The 19,575-nt window shown below is 52.7% G+C and overlaps 1 protein-coding gene across 3 annotated transcripts in view; it reads right to left on the reverse strand.

The window, feature by feature from the left end:
• TBC1D9B (TBC1 domain family member 9B) overlaps window positions 1-18,501 on the reverse strand; it is a 40,643-nt gene extending 22,142 nt beyond the window's left edge. For all 3 annotated transcript variants that reach the window (XM_084763279.1, XM_084763278.1, XM_084763277.1), the window contains exons 1-6: window positions 18,305-18,501; window positions 13,863-13,973; window positions 8,471-8,589; window positions 3,830-4,058; window positions 1,636-1,894; window positions 117-324 (exon numbers count right to left, since the gene is read on the reverse strand). In XM_084763279.1, coding sequence (XP_084619405.1) covers window positions 117-324; window positions 1,636-1,894; window positions 3,830-4,058; window positions 8,471-8,589; window positions 13,863-13,973; window positions 18,305-18,422 — 1,044 coding nt within the window. In that variant the 5' untranslated portion in view covers window positions 18,423-18,501. The remainder of the gene's footprint in view (window positions 1-116; window positions 325-1,635; window positions 1,895-3,829; window positions 4,059-8,470; window positions 8,590-13,862; window positions 13,974-18,304) is intronic.
• Between the last annotated feature and the right edge of the window lie 1,074 nt (window positions 18,502-19,575).

Raw genomic sequence — 19,575 nt, forward strand, 5'->3', positions numbered from 1 at the left:
CTGCTCTGAGGTAAGGGGCCTGGGGCCATGTGGCTGTGGTGTGGAGGATGGGCCAGCCTCCGCCCTGAGAGGCTGCAGAGCTCTGCCCCAAGAGCACCTACATCAGGGACACTCACCTCCCTCAGGGGTATGATGAGGCGGCATGCGTCTTCCTCCTTGCTGGCAAAGCAGATGTAGTTATTGGAGATGAACATCTGGCCGGGGATGTGGAGCTTGTTAAATGGCGTCCATAGGGTGCAGCCCGTGTGGCCATCCAGCCGCTCGTCTTTGGGCAGCCGGAATGTGGCCCTGTAGCACTCATTCTTGGCTCGGGCATCCAGGTCTCTGAGGAGACAAAGTGGAAATCTGGGGTAAGGGCAAGAATTTTCTCAGTTTCCACACTGGATCCCAGATCCCCGGGATCTTCCGGTGAGCAAGCCATGCCTGGGGACTGAAGCTCAGGAAAATGTATGGTGTTTACATACTCAGCAGGAGGGACAGAACATGATGTTCCCTTGAGGCTGGATGCTTTTGAAGGGACACCTAGAGGCTCTGCCACTCCGTACGGAAGGACAGGCAGTCCCTGGAGCTGCTTGTACCCTGTCTGCCTGGCTCAGGCCCAGCATGAGATAGGCCGAGGGTGATTCTTCACTCAGGGAAGAGTTAACCTTGAAACCCAGACAAGACGCCCCAGCAGGGAGCAGCGGAGCTAAATCAAAATGTACGCTGAAGAGAAACGCAGTCTGATGGCTGCGGATGGCGGCCTGGCCCTGTCTGTTTGGGGTCATGTCTACACAGACATATCTCCCTAGCTCCCGACAGAGCCTCTCGTCTGGGTTGAGCCTGAGCATGTACCGAGACTTACAGCAGGGGACACTGCCGACCAAGTTCCAGCACTGTGTCGTCTTTCTGTCACTCCCATCAGGAGAGTGACACCCTTGCACAACATCCTGGTCTGGAAGGTGCACTCTGGGCCTGCACCCTGGTGAAGGGTACAGCCTATGAAATAACTGGACTGAGGCGAAGTCTCTAAACATGCCAGCGTTGAGTCTGGTGGTGCTTCCCCTGGCTGTGGAGCCCAAGAACCTTCTGCAATCTCAAATGAATGGGTGTCCCATGAGCTAAAACCTGAGGCCCAAACACAAGTGACCTGTTGCGCTGGCCACTCTGATCCATCCCTCAGCCCCTCCCGTGGACAGAAAATGGCAGTGACCTCAGCTTTGTACGTGGCCGGTCTCTTTTGCTAGCTTTGGGCCGGAGGACTCAAGACTCAGGATGCTAAACCCCTTTGTGTCCATCACAGAGGGATGGAGGCTGTACAACACAGCATTCATTCACCACAGTCTTCCTGACACAGGCTCCTGGGAACCTCGGCACACTCTGCCTAAGGTGGTTTATACTCTAGCTCCACCCTCCACGGCTCCTTATCGAGGGACCTCTCTGTCACTCAGCACCCTGACCTCAGACCAAGAGGTGGCAAGAACTTCTTCCCCACGGCGGTTTGAGTGGTCCTCCCAGTGCCATTCTGTTATGGTCTGTTTGCTGGCTTCCTTCCCAAGTACTGGGCCTGTGAGGGCATGTGCTGGACACCCGGCAGGGTTTGTGGACCATTCTCACTGCTCTGGGATCTCCCCACTCCTCAGGAGGGTGGCGTACCGCTTTAGAGCTGAGATGTTCTTATGTGGCCGGATGGGCCTGGGCAGGGCCTTGTCTTCCAAGAAACCCTCGCTGTCCAGCAGTTGCCGCATGGCCAGGTTGGCCAGCTGTTCCATAAGCTTGAAGGTCTCACCAATGTTTAAGAACATGGAGAAGAAGAGCTCCTGGTCCCGCGTGTCCACACGTATGCTCTCAGGGAAGAGTAAAGTGGCATTCTTCTCCAGGCGTGTGACGTCCACCCACTGTACCACCAGGCTCACTGATAAGAACACGGACAAACACACCACCCATTACGAGCAGGCAAGGAGAGAACTGCTGTTCACTCTCAGAACCTTCCCTGGGCCGCTCCCTAAGGACACTGTTTACTGCCCTCCCTCCATGCCCGAGCCTAGTCATACTAAGACAAGTGATCCGTAAGTAGGCGCCAGCCCGTCCGGCTCACCGCTGCTCCAAGGCCACCTTACTCAGTGCGTGTTCGCCCTGGGTGGATGACGGCGGAAAGGAATAGGTATGCAGAGAAGAACCAGCGGAAGGCTCAGGCCCTCAGGGGCCCCACTGACATGGTGAGACTGGCAGAGACCAGGACACCTGTCCCCGCAGAGAAGGCGACTGGCCACTACAGCCTTGACAGGCAAACAGTAAGAGCAGGAGGAGAGCACGGAACGGGAAGAGCTCAAGTGTTGATGCCTGCCAACAGGGTTAGCTATAGGAAGTTTCCTTTGGGGGCGACAGCAGCAGCAGAGGGAGCTGACAGCTACACTGGGAGAGAGGCTTGCCTTCTGAGGTCAGGGCATTCTACAGGGAGAGAGAGAGGGAGCAGGTGACAGCGGCATATATCTGAGGCTCTACAAAACCTAAAATCACTTAAGAAAGACGTGTCGCTGTGCACAACGCTGGAAATGAAGAGCATGGTCCTTCAGTTCCTGCGACAGCAACGGGTGGGGGGGCGGGGGCTGTGGATACAAGGGCTGCCAGGCACAGGTGTGGCCTGGCTGCTCGCGCCACCGGCAGCTAAGGTGGCACCTGGGACTTGGGGAGACAAAATAGCTGGGTATAGAGAGGGGAGGAAACGCACTAGGAAACATGGGCGCTTCGGATCAGCAGTGAGGTCAGGGAGGCGAGGGCATGGGGGAGCAGGTAGGGTGTAAGGAAGTAGACCAAGGGGTGCCTTCTGCCCCACCTCACCTTCCTCCCCCCCACCTCACCTTCCTCCCCCACCTCACCTCCCCCACCTCACCTTCCTCCCCCCCACCTCACCTTCCTTCCTCCCCCCCCCTCACCTTCCTTCCCCCCTCACCTTCTTCCTCCCCCCCCTCACCTTCTTCCTCCCCCCCCTCACCTTCCTTCCTCCCCCCCCTCACCTTCCTCCCCCCCTCACCTTCTTCCTCCCCCCCTCACCTTCCTTCCTCCCCCCCCTCACCTTCCTCCCCCCCTCACCTTCTTCCTCCCCCCCTCACCTTCCTTCCTCCCCCCCCTCACCTTCCTCCCCACCTCACCTTCTTCCTCCCCACCTCACCTTCCTTCCCCCCCCCACCTCACCTTCCTCCCCCCCTCACCTTCCTTCCTCCCCCCCTCACCTTCCTCCCCACCTCACCTTCTTCCTCCCCACCTCACCTTCCCCCCCCCACCTCACCTTCCTCCCCACCTCACCTTCCTCCCCCCCTCACCTTCCTTCCTCCCCACCTCACCTTCCTTCCCCCCCCCACCTCACCTTCCTTCCTCCCCACCTCACCTTCCTTCCTCCCCACCTCACCTTCCTTCCTCCCCCCCTCACCTTCCTTCCCCCCCCCCACCTTCCTTCCTCCCCACCTCACCTTCCTTCCTCCCCACCTCACCTTCCTTCCTCCCCCCCTCACCTTCCTTCCCCCCCCCACCTTCCTTCCTCCCCACCTCACCTTCCTTCCTCCCCCCCCTCACCTTCCTCCCCACCTCACCTTCTTCCTCCCCACCTCACCTTCCCCCCCCCACCTCACCTTCCTCCCCACCTCACCTTCCTCCCCCCCTCACCTTCCTTCCTCCCCCCCTCACCTTCCTTCCCCCACCTCACCTTCCTTCCCCCCCCCACCTCACCTTCCTTCCTCCCCACCTCACCTTCCTTCCTCCCCACCTCACCTTCCTTCCTCCCCCCTCACCTTCCTTCCCCCCCCCACCTTCCTTCCTCCCCACCTCACCTTCCTTCCCCCCCCCACCTCACCTTCCTTCCCCAGCAGGAAGGAGTAGAAGCACAGGTGGTTGACGGTCAGGTAGAGCCAGCCCTGCCGAGGCACTCGGCCCTTCCAGAAGCTACAGGAGTAGTAGTTGACCAGCTTCTCGCCCTCTGGCATGCCGAACTGCTTCCTCATCTTTAGCTCTGCCTCCTTAAATTTCCCTGGGTCCTCATCGCCCTGGGGCTGCAGGTTCTTGTTCTCCTCTGCAATGATGCCCTGGAGGGGACAACAGGGTCTGAGCCACGGAGCATGTTGGGATAGTCCCAGAAAGAGCAGAGAGGCCAGGAACCCAGAATCCAGGACTTTCTTCTTTAAAAATTTTGAGGGTGTGTGTGTGTGTGTGCGTGTTGGTAGTCCCATACAGTCTAGGCTGACTTCAAACTTACTATGTTGCCAAACCTGATCTTCTGTCTTATACCCTAATGCTGAGACCACAGGCTTCTGCCACATTTGGCTTATGTGGGGCTGCGATCAAACCTAGAGCCTTATGTATGCTTGGCATGTACTCTAAGAATGGGGCTACATTCCTGGCCCTCATTCAAGTTTTAAAATTAGCACACAAAGGAGCGGGTTTCATTATGACATTTTTAAAAAAATTTTAAACGTTTATTTGTTATGTATAAAGTGCTTCACCTGCATATACACCTGCAGGCCAGAAGAGGGAACCAGATATCAGTATAGATGGTTGTCAGCCTCCATGTGGGTGCTGGGAGGTGAACTCACCACCTTTGGAAGAGCAGCCAGTGCTCTTAACCTCTGAGCCATCTCTCCAGCCCCATTATGACATTTTAAAAAAGACTTATTTTTCATTTGTGTGTGGTCGAATGTAAGCCATGAGTAAAAAGCAATGCCCAGGGCCCAGAAAAGGGTGGAGGGTTCCCTGGAGCTGGAATTCCAGGTGGTCCTGCCCTGCAGGCGCCCTTCATAGGCTTTGGCTAGTAGTCATCACTCCTTCATTCTCCAGGGCCACCTGGGAGACCTAAGGGCAGGGAGCAGGGAGGCTGACAACAGCCTGCCCTGCCTTTCCTTCTGACTGCCTCAGTTTCCTCACTGAGTCACCAGCCCAGTGCCTCTGACAACTTCCTAGCCTCCTTGCTTGTCAAAATCACAGAGAGGGAGAGGGAAGGGGAGGGGGAGGGGGAGCAAGAGAGAGAGAGAGAGGTGGGGGGGGAATGAATACTCTTTGTGTATGCATGAGAATGTAAGAACAGCTTTGCGCAGTTGGTTCTTCCCGTCTGTGGCTAGTAGGGTAGAACTCGGCTGATAGACTTAGACAGCAAGTTGCTCCACCTCACAGGGCCTACGCTTCCTTCCTTCTCCACGCTCAATTTAAGTAGGTTATATTAGAGAGTAGGCCAAATAACGCCTGAGAGGCTGTTTCTGCCCTCCCCTCTGTCCAAGGTGCCCTGCTCTACTTTCTTCACAGCTCATCTCCACGTGGCTTCCCAGAGACTCTCTCTGTGCCTGTTTCTGGATCCACCACCCTGCTCTTCTATCTTTTGTTTTTCAAGAAATTAGCTTTGGCTTTAGAATTTCTACTTCCTTTGTTTAACTTCCTGGTTTCTCTGGAGTTCTGTTTCTAACTTCCTAAACAGGACACCCGGCTCATTAATGTCACCCTCTCTTCTTTCTTAGCATTTAAAGGTCCCTTGGTGGGGGGCACTGGAGAGATGGCTCAGTGGTTAAGAGCACTCCCTGCTCTTCCAAAGGTCTTGAGTTCAACTCCCAGCACCCACAGCTGTCTGATGGCATCTTCTGGTGTGTGGACGGACATGCAGACAAAAGAATCCATATACATCTAAACACATACATAAACGAGCCTTTAAAGTTCCTGCTGTGAACCATGCTGCCTGGCACCAATTCCAACATACAGCATTTCAACCATCATTCAGATTTTTTTCTGTTGTATGTTCACAGGTGTGAGCACATACGTGTGTGCATGTGTGTGGAGGCAGGAGGTTGCTTTCCACCTTATGCATCAAGACTGGGTCTGTTATTTGGTCCCTGAACCACTAATTGGCTCTTCCTTCTGGTGCTGGGATTTCCAGCTGGCTGCCGAGGCCACTGGGCGTTTACAGGGGATTGGGGAGTTGAACGTCAGTCCTCGTGCTTGCAAGGTGAGTGTTTTACTTGCTAAGCCACCTCCCAAACCTCATCCACTTTTGTGTTTCCTAACTTCCATGGGTTATCTCGTGATGCCCAGAGGTTGTTTGAGAGGCCTCATCCTCAGCACAGCACTATTGTAAGTTAGTTCCACGGGCGGAGGTGCAACCAAGCAGGGGTAGGGAGTGGGGGTGGGGGGTGGGAGGTGTCTTCTGGTCACTGGGGACATGCCTTTAAGAGGATACCGGACAGCTGGGCATGGTGGCACTCACGAGGCAAGATGGGCAGATGGCTGTGAGTTTTAAGCTAGTGTGGTCTATATGGTGGGCTAGCACCCCAATTCCCTCCCTTCTCTTCCATGTTTTGGCTGTGTGCCGAGCAGCTTTGCTCTGTCACACACTTGGACCGTGATGTGCTGACACAGGCTAATAGGGAAAACACCACTAAAACTGTGAATCAAAAAACCCCCCTTCTGCTTGATAAGCCAATCATCTAAGATACTTGTTACAGTAACAGAAAATGAACTAATGTCCTTTCTTCTTGACCCGAGCCATTCTGTGCGTTGGCGTCCTGCTGATGTGCTTATTGGAAGATATTTGATAAGGCTGCTATCATTACTACCACAGCCCAACAGGAGAGTAACAGCTTTGCTTGCTTCCCTGGACCTCTAAGACAATGCAGGTCCTGCCCTGAGCCCCAGTATGTGCAAAGAAGAGCTTAAAAACTCAGTCCAGTCCAGCCAGGCCTGTGTGTTCCGACACGATGAATTCATAAGGCTTGATGAAAGTAACTGCGAAGCAAGGGTCCTCCTGGGAATCTCAACCTAGCCCAGGCTGGGCTGGAACTCACAAGCTTCTACCTGCCTCCTGCGTGTTGGGAATTCAGGTGTGTGCTATTATGCTTGGCTTCATAGTCATTATTTGCTATAAAATGTTCTACTAAGTATACCACATATGACTTAATAGCTCCCCTGAAGATAACGCTCTTAGCAACATAAGCCTGGAAAATGCTTGCAAGACTATTGCTCTCATACTGCAGAGGAAGGAAGAGCATTCCCCTCTTGGCAGGATGGGAGGCATTACTTCCAGTCCTCGGGCTAATCAAGGCTGCAGGGAGCATAGCAACATGCGCCAGCCACTCTGCATCTATGAATATACCACAGGCCATACCCTAAGAACTTCTGCATAAAAAGATAAGCATCTTTTAACTCTAAGACCTTTTGTTATTTTACCTGGGTATGGTGCTGCATGCCTTGATTCCAGCCAGCACTTGGGATCAAGAATTCAAGGCCAGCCTTGACTACATAGTAAATTCAGGGTGAGCAGGAACTATCTAAGCTGGCGTCTCAAGAAATCCAGGAAAGCTGGGCACAGTGGTGCATGCCTTTAATCATAGCATTGGCAGGGGGTAGGCAGCAGGCAGAGTTCTCTGAGCTCAAGGTCAGCCTGGTATACATGGTATACATGGTCTACATAGGAACTTTCCTACCAGCCAGGGCTACACAGAGAGGCCTTGTTTCAAACAAAAGAATACACCAAGTGGGGGGGGGGAGGGAATGATTTCCCATGTTTTTCTTTCTTGGCCAAGGCCCTGGCGAACACAATTACCTATCTGCGTATTTGTTCTAAGGCATTTCAGAAGGAATTCACACCCCAGGCTCCAGAGGCTAGCTAAGGAAGGGACTCTGCAGGTGTGCGGGCAGGTGTGCGGGCTGGCTCTCTGTCAGTGTGACAAACACCTGACATAATCAGTGCAAAAGGCAGGCAGGCCTCTTGGGTCCAGAGTTTTCAGTCCGTGGCTGCATCACCTGATTGCTTTGGGCCTGTGACAGCACAGTGCACCGTGGTGGAGAATGTATGGCCGAAGAGGCCAGTCCACCTTGTGGTGGCCAAGATGCAGAGACTGTAGACGGGACCAGGGTCCCAGCATATCCATTCGAGAGCACACCTCCATCCCCCTCCTCGCCTTCCGTGATTTCCCACTTCCTAAAGGGGCCAGCATCTTCCAATAAGAGCAGAGGCTGAGAAACAAAACAGCCAACCCATGGGCCTTTGGGGGGGACAATCACACCCATGGCACTATTAACCATCACAAAACGAGAAGGGACACACTTCAGTTTCTATCTGAGACAGGACAGGTAACAGAGCTTCGTTCTCAGAGTCTGCAGGCCACTGGTGCTAAGACCCCCACAGACACATGAACCCGTGTATATTCAAGTCTCTTCTATGAAGAGGAACAGGGTTTGCATATAGCCTGTGCCCACCCTCCTGCTCCTGCCTGCTTCCTACAACACGCAGCGCAGCGGGAGTGCTCCACTCTGCTATATGGCTTGGTGAAGGCTGACCATGGAGGTCTTTATGAGCCCGGCACAGATGTAGTTCGTTTCCCCAAATATTTTTTGACACACAGTTAGCTGGTTGAATCCATGGAAGCACAGCCCAAAGACACAGAGCATCACCGGTGTGCGGCCACCACCACCCCACAGAGGGAGGCGAGGGGGGCTGTGAGTGGGACATGAGCCTTACGTGTATCTTGCCCTTGACGAAGGTAGTGATGTCTTCCTCGTTGTCAAAGATGGACAGTGTCTGGAGCAAGTTGTTCTCCAGCCATTCCCAGTGCTTGGTGATCTCTTTTCGGGAAGAACCTAGTTCAGAGAGGGCAGATGAGATCGTGAGGTCCCAGACTCAAAGCAGAGGGGTGGGCCCCAAGTGCTCTGGCCAAAGCGACCTCCTCTGTCTTCAGGCTACAGATTAGCCCTTCCTGACTAAGACTCCAAACGCCAGAACCACAGAGTCCTTCCTCCCCCAATACCAACGGGGCGCCATCTGGCTCTGCATCTGTGTCCTAGAGACAATCAGTGTGGCCCTAAGATTGTGAAGTCAGCAAGCTCCTTTGTCCAATTGACAGAATCTCTTCAGGGCAGACAAACAGCTACTGCCCGCTTCATCACGGGCTGCTGTTGGCCTCCGCCCACTCTGTCTGAGCACCGCAATTACAGTGGAAGGCCTCGGAGAAGGCAGGGCAGTGCTGCTCTCACAGGCTAGGGGACTGTCTGCCCCCATCAGGGACCTACAAGAGCAGCCTTGGGAGGTAAAGTAAAGAACCTGTCCTGGGAAACCTCGGAATGGAGGACTACAGAGATGGGAGGAGGGAGAATCTGTATTCTTTTCGGCTGTGCTGGGGCGGAGCAATCCATGGACCGTGGCAGGAAATGCAACCATATGCCAAGGCCAGGCCCACGCACTATGCCCTGTGAACCAGAGCCCAGAACGTATAGTGTTCTGGGAAAATGCTTTACTACTGAGCCACACCCTCTGCCCTGAAGGAGACACCCTTTTCTAATTGGCAACATTCTTTTATCAGCTGGGCTGGTGACCCTGGCCCTGCCCCCTCCCTGGCTAGGCCTGGTCGTCCCACCCCACTCCACCCCTCCCACCCACACCTGCTCTACACTCTGCCGCCGTCTGGCTTACCTTGGTTAGGGATGGCTTGTTTGTGTTTTATGCAATCAGCTGACCTAGCAGACAGACAGACAACCCCACAGGCTGGAAGCCTTGATGGGCCTCGGGGAGGACATCCACGTGACGTGAAGACATGAGCCAGACGTACTAGATAGCTCCGTGAGTCACACGGTGACTGTCTCTCTGCCAGCCCCTTTAGTCACCCACTTTCCCTTCCCAGTTTTTCTTTGTATTTCTCTAACAGGCTCCTTCTGGGGGTGCGCAGAGGCCAGGGTCTGGTTGCTAGGAAGGGACTGCTCTCTGCCTTTCTCTGTTTTTGGCCGAGAACCCACAATCAAATTCAGAAGTTAAACTGGCATATGATGCAACAGCTCTCAGTATCATTTCTTTTCTTTTTCTTTTTTTAACTTAAGAGTTATTTTATGTATATGAATGTTTTGGTCGCATGTATGTGCACCACTTGTGTACCCTGAGAGGTCAGAAGAGGGAGTTGGATCTCCAGGAACTGGAGTTACAGATGGTTATGAGCCACTATGTGGGTCTGGGGAACCAAGGTCATCTGCAAGAGCAGCAAGTGCTCTAACCACTGAACCATCCCCCCCTCTCTCTTTCGAGACAGGGTTTCTCTGTGTATCCTTGATTGTCCTGGACTCACTTTGTAGACCAGGCTGGCCTCGAACTCACAGTGATCCACCTGCCTCTGCCTCCCAAGTGCTGGGATTAAAGGTGTGCACCACCACCACCCGGCCACTGAACCATCTCTCTAGCCCTCAGGACCATAGACTTTTATGAGCACGTTCCCAGCAACCTTAGGTGGATGAAGCGGCCATTCTGTCTGTCTGCATCTGTTTGTATTTTAATTACAAATGTTTATATATACATCTCTTAGTTTAAAAGTAACTCCCTCATCATTTAATATGAAGGACACAAGCTGCAGCATGTCTGTCAGGCACTGGGAATAAGAGGAACGCAGTAGCTAGATTACTGAGCGTCACTCCTGTGCACCGCAGAGCTGGGCACAGACCTCACTTCACGTCTTCTAGGACACCTCAGAGACACTTTACAGCATGAAGCCGAGGCCCAGGGAGGTTCAGTTAAGTTATCCGAAGCCACCTAGCAAGAAAGGGATGAAATGAGCATGTCAGCCCGGGATGCCTGGAGTGGGACATCCGGGTTGATCCCAGAAGAGGAGGAGGAAGAGTGGGAGGTGGAGGTGTGGGTCTGAGGAACCTGGGGAAGTGAGGACTCAACAGGGCAGAAGGGACACTATGCACGGAAGCCAGCAGAGGGCTGGTGGGGAAAACCCCAGGCACCGCAGGGCTGCTGCTGGACACCAGGGCAGGGCTGCTGCTGCACACCAGGGCAGGGCTGCTGCTGGACACCAGGGCATGGCTGGGGAGGAGTCGGGGGATGGAGGTGGGCAGACCCTAGACATCATCTGAATACCAAAGTGAGAGACTGGGACTCACTGGGCAGGTTCCAGCAGCACAACTGGTGATGGCAAGCTGCTTCTGAGACAAGAGCCCAGACAGTTGGGGAGGTAGGCACAGGCAAGTCTAGGGCAGGGATGGCATCCGGCCACTCAAGGGGTTTACCACGTGTCATCCTTCCCCACTCTCTTCTGCCCTACCCTGGGGCCATGCCTGCTGCCATGGCCATTTTCTGTGTGCTCCCTGAGAAAGGACACACTGAGGCAGAGAAGATGCTCTTCAGGGCTCATGCTAAGTAGCCTGCTGGGTGGGTGAGCGCTCTAGGCGTGCAAGCGGGAAGACCCGACTTTGATCCCGTGAAGCCCTGTAGAGGGCTGGGTTTGACGGCGGCGTGCATCTGTAATCCTAGTACTACTTCTGAGAGGTGGGAGGCGGAGACAGGAAAATCACCCGGAAGCTCCTATGTGCACACACACACACACACGCATGCACACTAAACTAGTTTTTAAAAGTAAGGCTCCCAGACCCCACTGGGATAGATCACACCATAAAGAGAACCCCTAGCTGCTGCTTCTTCTTCTTCTTCGTTGTTGTTGTTTTTTTAAGATTTATTTATTTATCATGTATACAACATTCTCCCTGCAGGCCAGAAGAGATGGTTGTGAGCTACCATCTGGGAATTGAACTCATGACCTTTGGAAGAGCAGTCAGTGTTCTTAACCTCTGAGCTATCTCTCCAGCCCCCACCCCTAGCTTCTTAGTACCCACTGTGGGTGTGCCACACTCAGCCGCACTTCCAGTCCTTTAAATCACTTCATTTGTTTGGTGTTATTTTATGTTCATTTTTGGCTTTTTGAGACTGGGTTTCTTTGTGTACCCCTGGAAGTCCGGGGCCTCTGTAGACCAGGCTGGCCTGAAACTTAAGAGATCTGCCTGCCTTTGTATCCCCAGTGCTGGGATTAAAAGTGTAGGTCGACACCACCACCTGGCTTTTATTTTAATTTTTGGAAACAAGGTCTCACGTCGTCGCCCAGGCTGGCTTTGAACTAGCTACGGGACCAAGGATGGCAGAATTCCTGATCCTCCTTCCTGAACCTCTCAAGTGCTGGGATTATAGGTGTGCATCACCATGCTGGTTTATATGGTGCTAGGGACCCAATGCCTGGATGGGTTCATGATGCTACACAAGCACCCCGCCAAGTTATGCCCTTAGCTCCTATTTATTTATTTTGAGATAGAGCCTTGCTAAGTCACCCAAGGTGGTCTCAAGTTCATGATCCATATACCCGAGCCTGAGATTATATACAGGTGTGTACCACCACAGCTGGCTGAGGTCCACAAACTCTACAGAGTTGTCATCTTTTCTCAGGCCTCCAAGGAATACCAGGATCCTGCAGGTTGGTAATGGCATAGCTTGTAACCAGGCTTGTCATCAGAGGGATCTGCTGAGATGGGTGCTTTGGGCCTGAACTGCCACTCTGTAATGCTAGACAGGTTCCTTGACTGCTCTGGGCCATGGTTTTTCTCATCTTCAAAATAGAGAGGACTGATGTACCCATCAGGTAAGCACCTGCCACTCAGGAAGTGCTGTCTGAAAGCTGGAGCCACTTCAGCCTGACCATCCCCCTGCTCTGGTGTAGGCGGGTTCACCTCATCCAAACACAGCAGCTACAGTAGACTCCAGTCACCCAGGGTAGGCATATGCGGCAAGGTCCCTCAAACACTGAGTTAGAGTCTGCTCAACCATCTTCCCAGGGCAAATGCAAGCAAGGTGGACGTCCCGATGTCCCTTCAACCCATCAATACATGACTTTCTCTTGGGTGCTTTTTCTACTTAAAGATGCTTTGCATTGAATTGGACGGACAGCGCTGGGGTTCATTCCTGAGCAAGCGTCCCTCGAGGCCCTCTTTCTGTGAGGGGCATGCCAGTGTCCCTGCACCCAGGAGAGGAGGCAGCTCTCTAGCACTCTCTATGGGGCCACCCTCACTAGTGAAGTCAACAGAGCGGAAAGACGGGAAGACATATTGCCCCAAAGACCCAAAGAGCCGGATAAGAAGGCCAAGAGCTGCCTTGACCCACCTCAGCTGGGGACCCAGGCCATCAGATGAAGCAAATTTCTTACCACATGTGTAAGAGTATCAAAATGCTGGGTGTGGGGAGGGAAGGGGAGAAGGGGGGCTAGGAGGAGAGGAGGGAGGGGAAGCTGTGATTGATCAGGATGTAAATAATCAATTAATGAAATGAAAAATAAAAACAAAAACAAAAAACAAAAATAAGGAACCTGGCGTGGTGGCACACGCCTTTAATCCCAGCACTTGGGAGACAGAGTCAGGTGGATCGCTGTGAGTTAGTTCCAGGCCAGCTTGGTCTACAAAGCGAGTCTAGGACAGCCAAGGCTACACAGAGAAACCCTGTCTCGGAAAACAAAACAGAAAAAACAAAAGACAAATAAAATGGGAAGAAACGCTGGGTGTGTCAGTGACCTCACTGGCTTCCGGCCAGGGGCTCTCAAAGCTTCCCAAAGCTTCGCCTCCTGTTCCTTCTAGAAGCACCTGTTTATTTGCTTGGCTCACATGCTTACGGTACAGGACTTGTGACGCACAATGAGGCCCTCATTATGTGCAAGTGCATATGCACGAGAAATGCAACGGGCCTACGAGGTCCAAATGTGTCACCCTTGAGACAAGGGGATGAGAGAACACGGGTTCAGGCCCAAGCTCCCAGGAGCTCTTCTACTTCCCTTAAGGGACACCGTGGGCTTCTTGGTAGACATCACCTCATCAAGAATGCAGGTTTCACTGCCGGGCGTGGTGGCGCACGCCTTTAATCCCAGCACTCGGGAGGCAGAGGCAGGCGGATCGCTGTGAGTTCGAGGCCAGCCTGGTCTACAAAGCGAGTCCAGGACAGCCAAGGCTACGCAGAGAAACCCTGTCTCAAAAGACAAAAAAAAAAAAAAAAAAAAAAAAAAAGAATGCAGGTTTCCTGTCCCCGCCCCCAGCATGACCTCATGACTCAGAGCACTTACCACATGCCACCGTCCAGTAGACCTGTGAGTCCTGGGTCTGGTGCAGGATGCGGTAAGGGGCCACGCGGGCGCTGGAGTCCAGCACCACATCCAGGGTGCCCACGAGAAGACCTGCGGGCAGGGCAGAGAGAGGTGGAAGACGAGGGCCCTGGGGCCAAGCCTGGCCTGAGACAGTTCACACAGCACCACGTCAGGAAAGGCCTGGCGTATGCAGACTTCCTCCCAGGGGCTCTCAAAACTTCTGCTCCTGTTTCTTCTGGAAGCATCTGTTTATTTGCCTGGCTCAGACTTACTTGCCATAGAACTTTTGACACAGGCCCTCATTATGAAGGCTTAGCTGGCTTGGAACTTGCTAAGTAGATCAGGCTGGCCTTGAACTCATAGAGATCTGACTGCCTCTGTTTCTTGCGTGCTAGGGGTAAAGGTTTGTGTCATTAGGCCCAGCTGCAATAGATGTGTAACGGGACTCAAAGCTCAAACAATTCTGGGAGGCTCTTTTGCAGAAAAATACAACTTAGGTTTTATTTATTTAGAGACAAGGTCTCAGGAATCCCAGGCTAGCCTCAAACTCAGTAGCGAGGGATGACTTTGAACTGCTCCTCCTACTGTACCCTCCCTAGCGCTGGCACTATACCTATGTGCCACTATGCCTGACTCATGTGGTGATGGGCATGGAGCACGGGCTTTTGTGCATGTTAGCCAAGCACTCTACCAACTGCCTTGTACCCTCAGCCCCCAAATTAGGTTTTAATACAAACATCTCGCGTGTGTGTGTGTGTGTGTGTGTGTGTGTGTGTGTGTGTGTATCAAACCCAGTGTTTATATGTTAGGCAGGCATCTTAGCACCGACCTACACCCCCAGCTAAATATTTTATTTAAAGTGAGAAAATGTTATAACAAAGAAAATAGTACAGTGCTATTTTTGTTTTTTTGTATTTTTTTTTTTTTAAGTCAAGATGTGTGCCATCCAGGCCAGCCTTAAACTCATGATCCTCTGCTTCATGAGGTGGGGGTCAACATTCTTGGTTTACACAATTTATCTTTTATATTTTTGCCACTACTGCATAGTGGCACCTAGGAGGTCCCAGGACAACTTTCAGGAGTCGGTTTTATCCTTCCACCATGGGATCTGGGGACTGAACTCACACCTCCAGGCTTGCGTGGCAAGCCCTTGTACCCTCCAAGCCATCTTACTGGCCCAACACTATCTTTTAAGTAACTGCCAGATATATCTCTTAAGACTGTCCCCAGAGTGAGGATATTGTAACACCTTCCATATCAAACCCAGGAAGGCAACATAGAAAAAAATTTTTTTTTCTGCACTTGGCATCACACATTGCAATTCTGGAAAGCTTGCGTAGGGGCAGCCTTCAGAGTCAGTGCTGAACAGGACAAGGAAACACTTTTTAGAATCATCAGATTTTGAGAATCAGCTTTTTTTTTTTTTTTTAAACTGAAACATTTTAGGGCATCGGCAGTCCTCCTTACCACGTACGCTCGCTCTGGCCTGATGACACACGTTGCAGCAGCACTCTTTGTCAATACCATCATTTCCTGGCAAATCGGCAGGAAGCCCCTATCTTCCACCACTGTCCGCCTTATCCGCTCTTCTTCATCATTTACACAAAGAAGTCATCGAAAACCCTGCCTGTTGTTCCTGTTTGAAATGTACTCCTTCCTTTCCAAGGAAGGTGAGATCTGAAAATATGCTGCTGCTGTTCTCTTCTTGGCACACAGAAACAATTTCTATTTGTTTTATTATTCACCTTTAATAATTTTTGCTCACCTACCATTTTTCATCTGAGCCCTCGTCATCTTTAATAAATGCCATGAGTAGTTGGAAAATAGGTGCATCCAAATAAATGATTTCTCATATGTTTTACTAAAATGTTAAAAAAAAAAAAAAAAAAGTCATTTTAAGTTGCAGTTAGGGATCTGAGGAGATGGCTCGGTTGGTAAAATGCCCACCACACCAGCAGGAGGCTCTGAGTGTGGCTCCCCAGCACCCACAGAAAGATAGGCATGGCAACTTATATCTGTAACTTTAGTGCTGGGAGCAGAGTGGAGCCAGCTCCCTGGAGTTCACTGGCCAGAAAACGTCTCAAAACACAAGGTGGAGAGTTCCAGAAGGCACTGGTGTCTGCTTCTGGCCTCAGCACACATATGTGTGGGTTCCTGCGTGCATATGTGCATCCACACACGTACACACAAAAATATACAGGCAATTAAGTGGTGTACGCCTTTAATCTCAAAACACAGGAAGCAGAAGCAGATCTCTGTGAGTTTAAGACTAGCCTGGTCAAATAAAAAACAAAACAAAAAACAAACAAACAAACAACAACAACAACAAGCCTAGCCTGGTCTATGTAACAAGTTCCAGGCCTGCCAAATAATGAGACCACCACAAAAACGAAAGAAAAAGGCACACTTGGGCCTACTATCATTTGGAGTCAACTTTTCCTTCTTTTCTTTTCTTTTTCTTCTTTTTTTCCTTCCCAAGACAGGGTTTCTCTGTGTAGCCTTGGCTGTCCTGGACTTGCTTTGTAGACCAGGATGGACTTGAACTCACAGAGATCCATCTGCCTCTGCTTCCCTGAGTGATGGGATTACAGGTAGGGCCCTGGCTGGAGTAAACTTTCTTTTTTCTTTCTTTCTTTCTTTTTTTTCCCCCAAGACAGGGTTTCTCTGTGTAGCCTTGGCTGTCCTGGACTCGCTTTGTAGACGAGGCTGTCCTCGAACTCAGCAATCTGCCTGCCTCTGCCTCCCGGGTGCTGAGATTAAAGGTATGTGCCATCACGCCAGGTTGGAGAAAACTTTTCAATGTTCATGCTGGTTTTTCTTTTGGTCTTGGGGAACATTCTTTTACAGTCTGCATAACTACTGCCATGGCCACATTGCAGGACCTTTTTAACCTGTTGGCCACCACCTCATATCCAATCTTATTAAGAAGCCTAGGCTGGCAGTTTATTAATATCCTATTTATTTCCTTCTTGGTTTTTTTGAGACACGGTTTCTCTGCGTAGCCCTGGCTATCCTGGAACTCACTCTGTAGATCAGGCTGGCCTCTACCTCAAAGATCTACCTGCCTCTGCCTCCCATGCGCCACCATGGCTGGCTTATTTTATTTTATTTTTTTTTAAGTGTGTGGGCACTATGGCTGCACGTGTGTCTATGTACTATGTTTGTGTCTGGTGCCCATGAAGGCCTGAAGAGGAGACTGGATCCTCTACAACCTGAGTTACAGATGGTTAGGAGCCACCACGTGGGTGCTGGGATTTGAACCTGGGTCCTGAGCCACTTCTCCAACCCAGGCTGGCCAGTTTTGAAGAGGCTTGAGTAACCCTCTCAGGGAGAAAGTGCTCAGGCAGCAATGGTGGCACAATGGCCATGGCAGGCTGCACAAACCTGGCTCGACGGGATTTAGGAGAGTCTGGAAGCTCACAGCCTTGGAGGAGGAGACAGAATGGTATAAAAGGGACTTGTCACACGGTGCCCCATGGACCTCAGTGCCTCACGGTAGCTTCCAAGGCTGGTCATTGGGCTGCCCAGGACGGCTGCCACCTAATTCTCAATAAACATTGGGTCCTGGAAGGTGTAGCCCCCATCCAGTAATCCCCAGGCCCTTTGGGAAGGCGCCTGACTGTGGAGGAGTGGATCATAAGAGGCCGGCAGCTGAGGCCACCTATGAGAAGCCTACAACTGCATCTGGCAGGACTGTCAGCTGCCGACCTGAAAATCAGGGCATTTCGCAGAAAAGTCACTTTATAAATAGGAAGAGCTGGCACCCAGAAGGGGGGCTACTGCTGGAGTCTGCTGCAGGGCTGTAGCGCTTGACCGACCCTGGACTACAAGGGGCTTATGAACAAATCCTGCTCAGGAGATTCCTACAATCCCACATGTCACACAAAGTCAGAGGCACGCACTCCAGCTGCTTCTGTGTGAGTGGTGATGCCCAAACACCCACAAGGCACCGTGGGTAGCTGGGAGGACACTTCACATACTGATAAATATGCAAAACAAGTCTTGGGTCGGGAGCTCTGGTGGCATCAAGTGAGAAGCCTGAGGAAGGGGAGCAGAGGTCAGGGCATCTTTGCTCTTCACAAAGAGGCAATTCTTCAGTGAATTGGGAGTAAAGAAGGGGGCAAAGGAAAATGTGTGCTTATGCCACTTGGTCCCTCAGAGGCAGCTGGAGAAACTGAGGCAGAGGGCGAGCTGGGGGAGGGAGAGGACGACCCTGATGGCTTCTAGCTGCTAAGTCCCTCTGCAGGAGTGTGCACCCGTCCCGGCGGAGGCCACTGCGGCTCTCCCCCTGCCGCCCGTCCCAGGACGGTCCACCCCGCCAGTCTTCCGACCCCGGGCGCCGCTGCGCGTGCCCGTGGGTCACGTCCAGCGGCCCCGCCAGGCCCGGTGCGCACAGGCCCGGCCGCCCGCGCCCCGCTCACCCGTGAGACCGCCGCCCTTGCCGTGGCCTCGGCGCCGCTGCAGCACGAAGAACGGGTTGGCGCGCTCCGTCACCCATAGCGCGTTGGCCACCAGCACCTCCTCCGGCCCGAGCCACATCGCGCGGCCGCTCGCACCGGGGCAGAGCCCGCGAGGCGGAAGCGCGCGCCGCCGTCGCTGCGCCCGAGTACAGCCGAGCGGAGCCGAGAGGCCGGGGCGGGGTCGAGACGCCGGCCCGGAGGGTGGCTCCCCCTGGCGGCCGCGCTTGCTCTCCGCGCGGTCCTCCTCCGCCTCTTCTGGCCGCGCAGTCCCGCCCAACCCCGCCAGCGCTGTCCGGTTTGTGGAGGGTCGCATGCTCTCCTCCTACTGTGCAGCCCAAGCGAGCTCCTGTCGAAAAGAGCGACTGGAGAAGGATTACCAACTCCTGGCCAGCCTCGGAATTTTGACGCTTAAGTCTAACTGGGCTCAATAGCCCAGTTGTCAGGAAGCTTTGAGGCAATGGTGTCGTTGGAAATAAGTGCACTCACCCCATGTGACAGATGGATTGGGGTGGTCTTGAGGCGGGGGTCACAGATGGGCACATTTTTGCATAAGCCAGCTACTGGAGTGCAGAGCCCTGCTCTTCCCTTTCCTGGCCTGAAGACGGCAGCCGCGCACAGTACAAATCCACCTGCAGATCCCATCCCAGGGCTTCTGCAACTGAGCCATGAAGCAAAGTTAGCAGTTGTGGGCTATGTGAACTAGAGCCCGCTGAAGCAATTAGGATCTAGACAGTTTCGGACTCAAAGGTGCTCTTGGCTCTGCCTGGAACAACAGGTGTGCACCACATTTATTTTGGTAAAGGCTAGGGAGGCAGACATACGAGGTGTGTCTCATGTCACCTGCGTGTGGCAGGAGAGTGAAAGGAAAGGAAGGTGATTCAGTTCTGGGAGGTTTGAGCTAGTTTGAGGGTTTTTCTTTGGAATGGGGTCTCTAATATTTCTGTATTTCAGGCTAGCCTTAAACTCTCTGTGTAGCTTTGCATAGCTCATACTGTTTGATCCGCCTGCCTCCACCATCCTTATCACTAGGGTTACAGGCGGGTACCACCAGGCCTGGCCCAGGTGGCACTGGGGAAGTAACCGAGAACTTCATTCCATTGCGCAGCAGGCAGGCGAACACTCTGACCCGAATCCACACAGCCCCTTGAGTTGGGTTCTGTCATTGGCATTCAACGGTGTGGCAGATGTAATGGGTGGCAGCCAGAGTGAACTACAGCCTTCTGAAATGCAGC

This window comes from Acomys minous (assembly GCF_964271855.1).
Source record: "Acomys minous genome assembly, chromosome: 16".
In the NCBI taxonomy this organism is placed as follows: Eukaryota; Metazoa; Chordata; class Mammalia; order Rodentia; family Muridae; genus Acomys; species Acomys minous.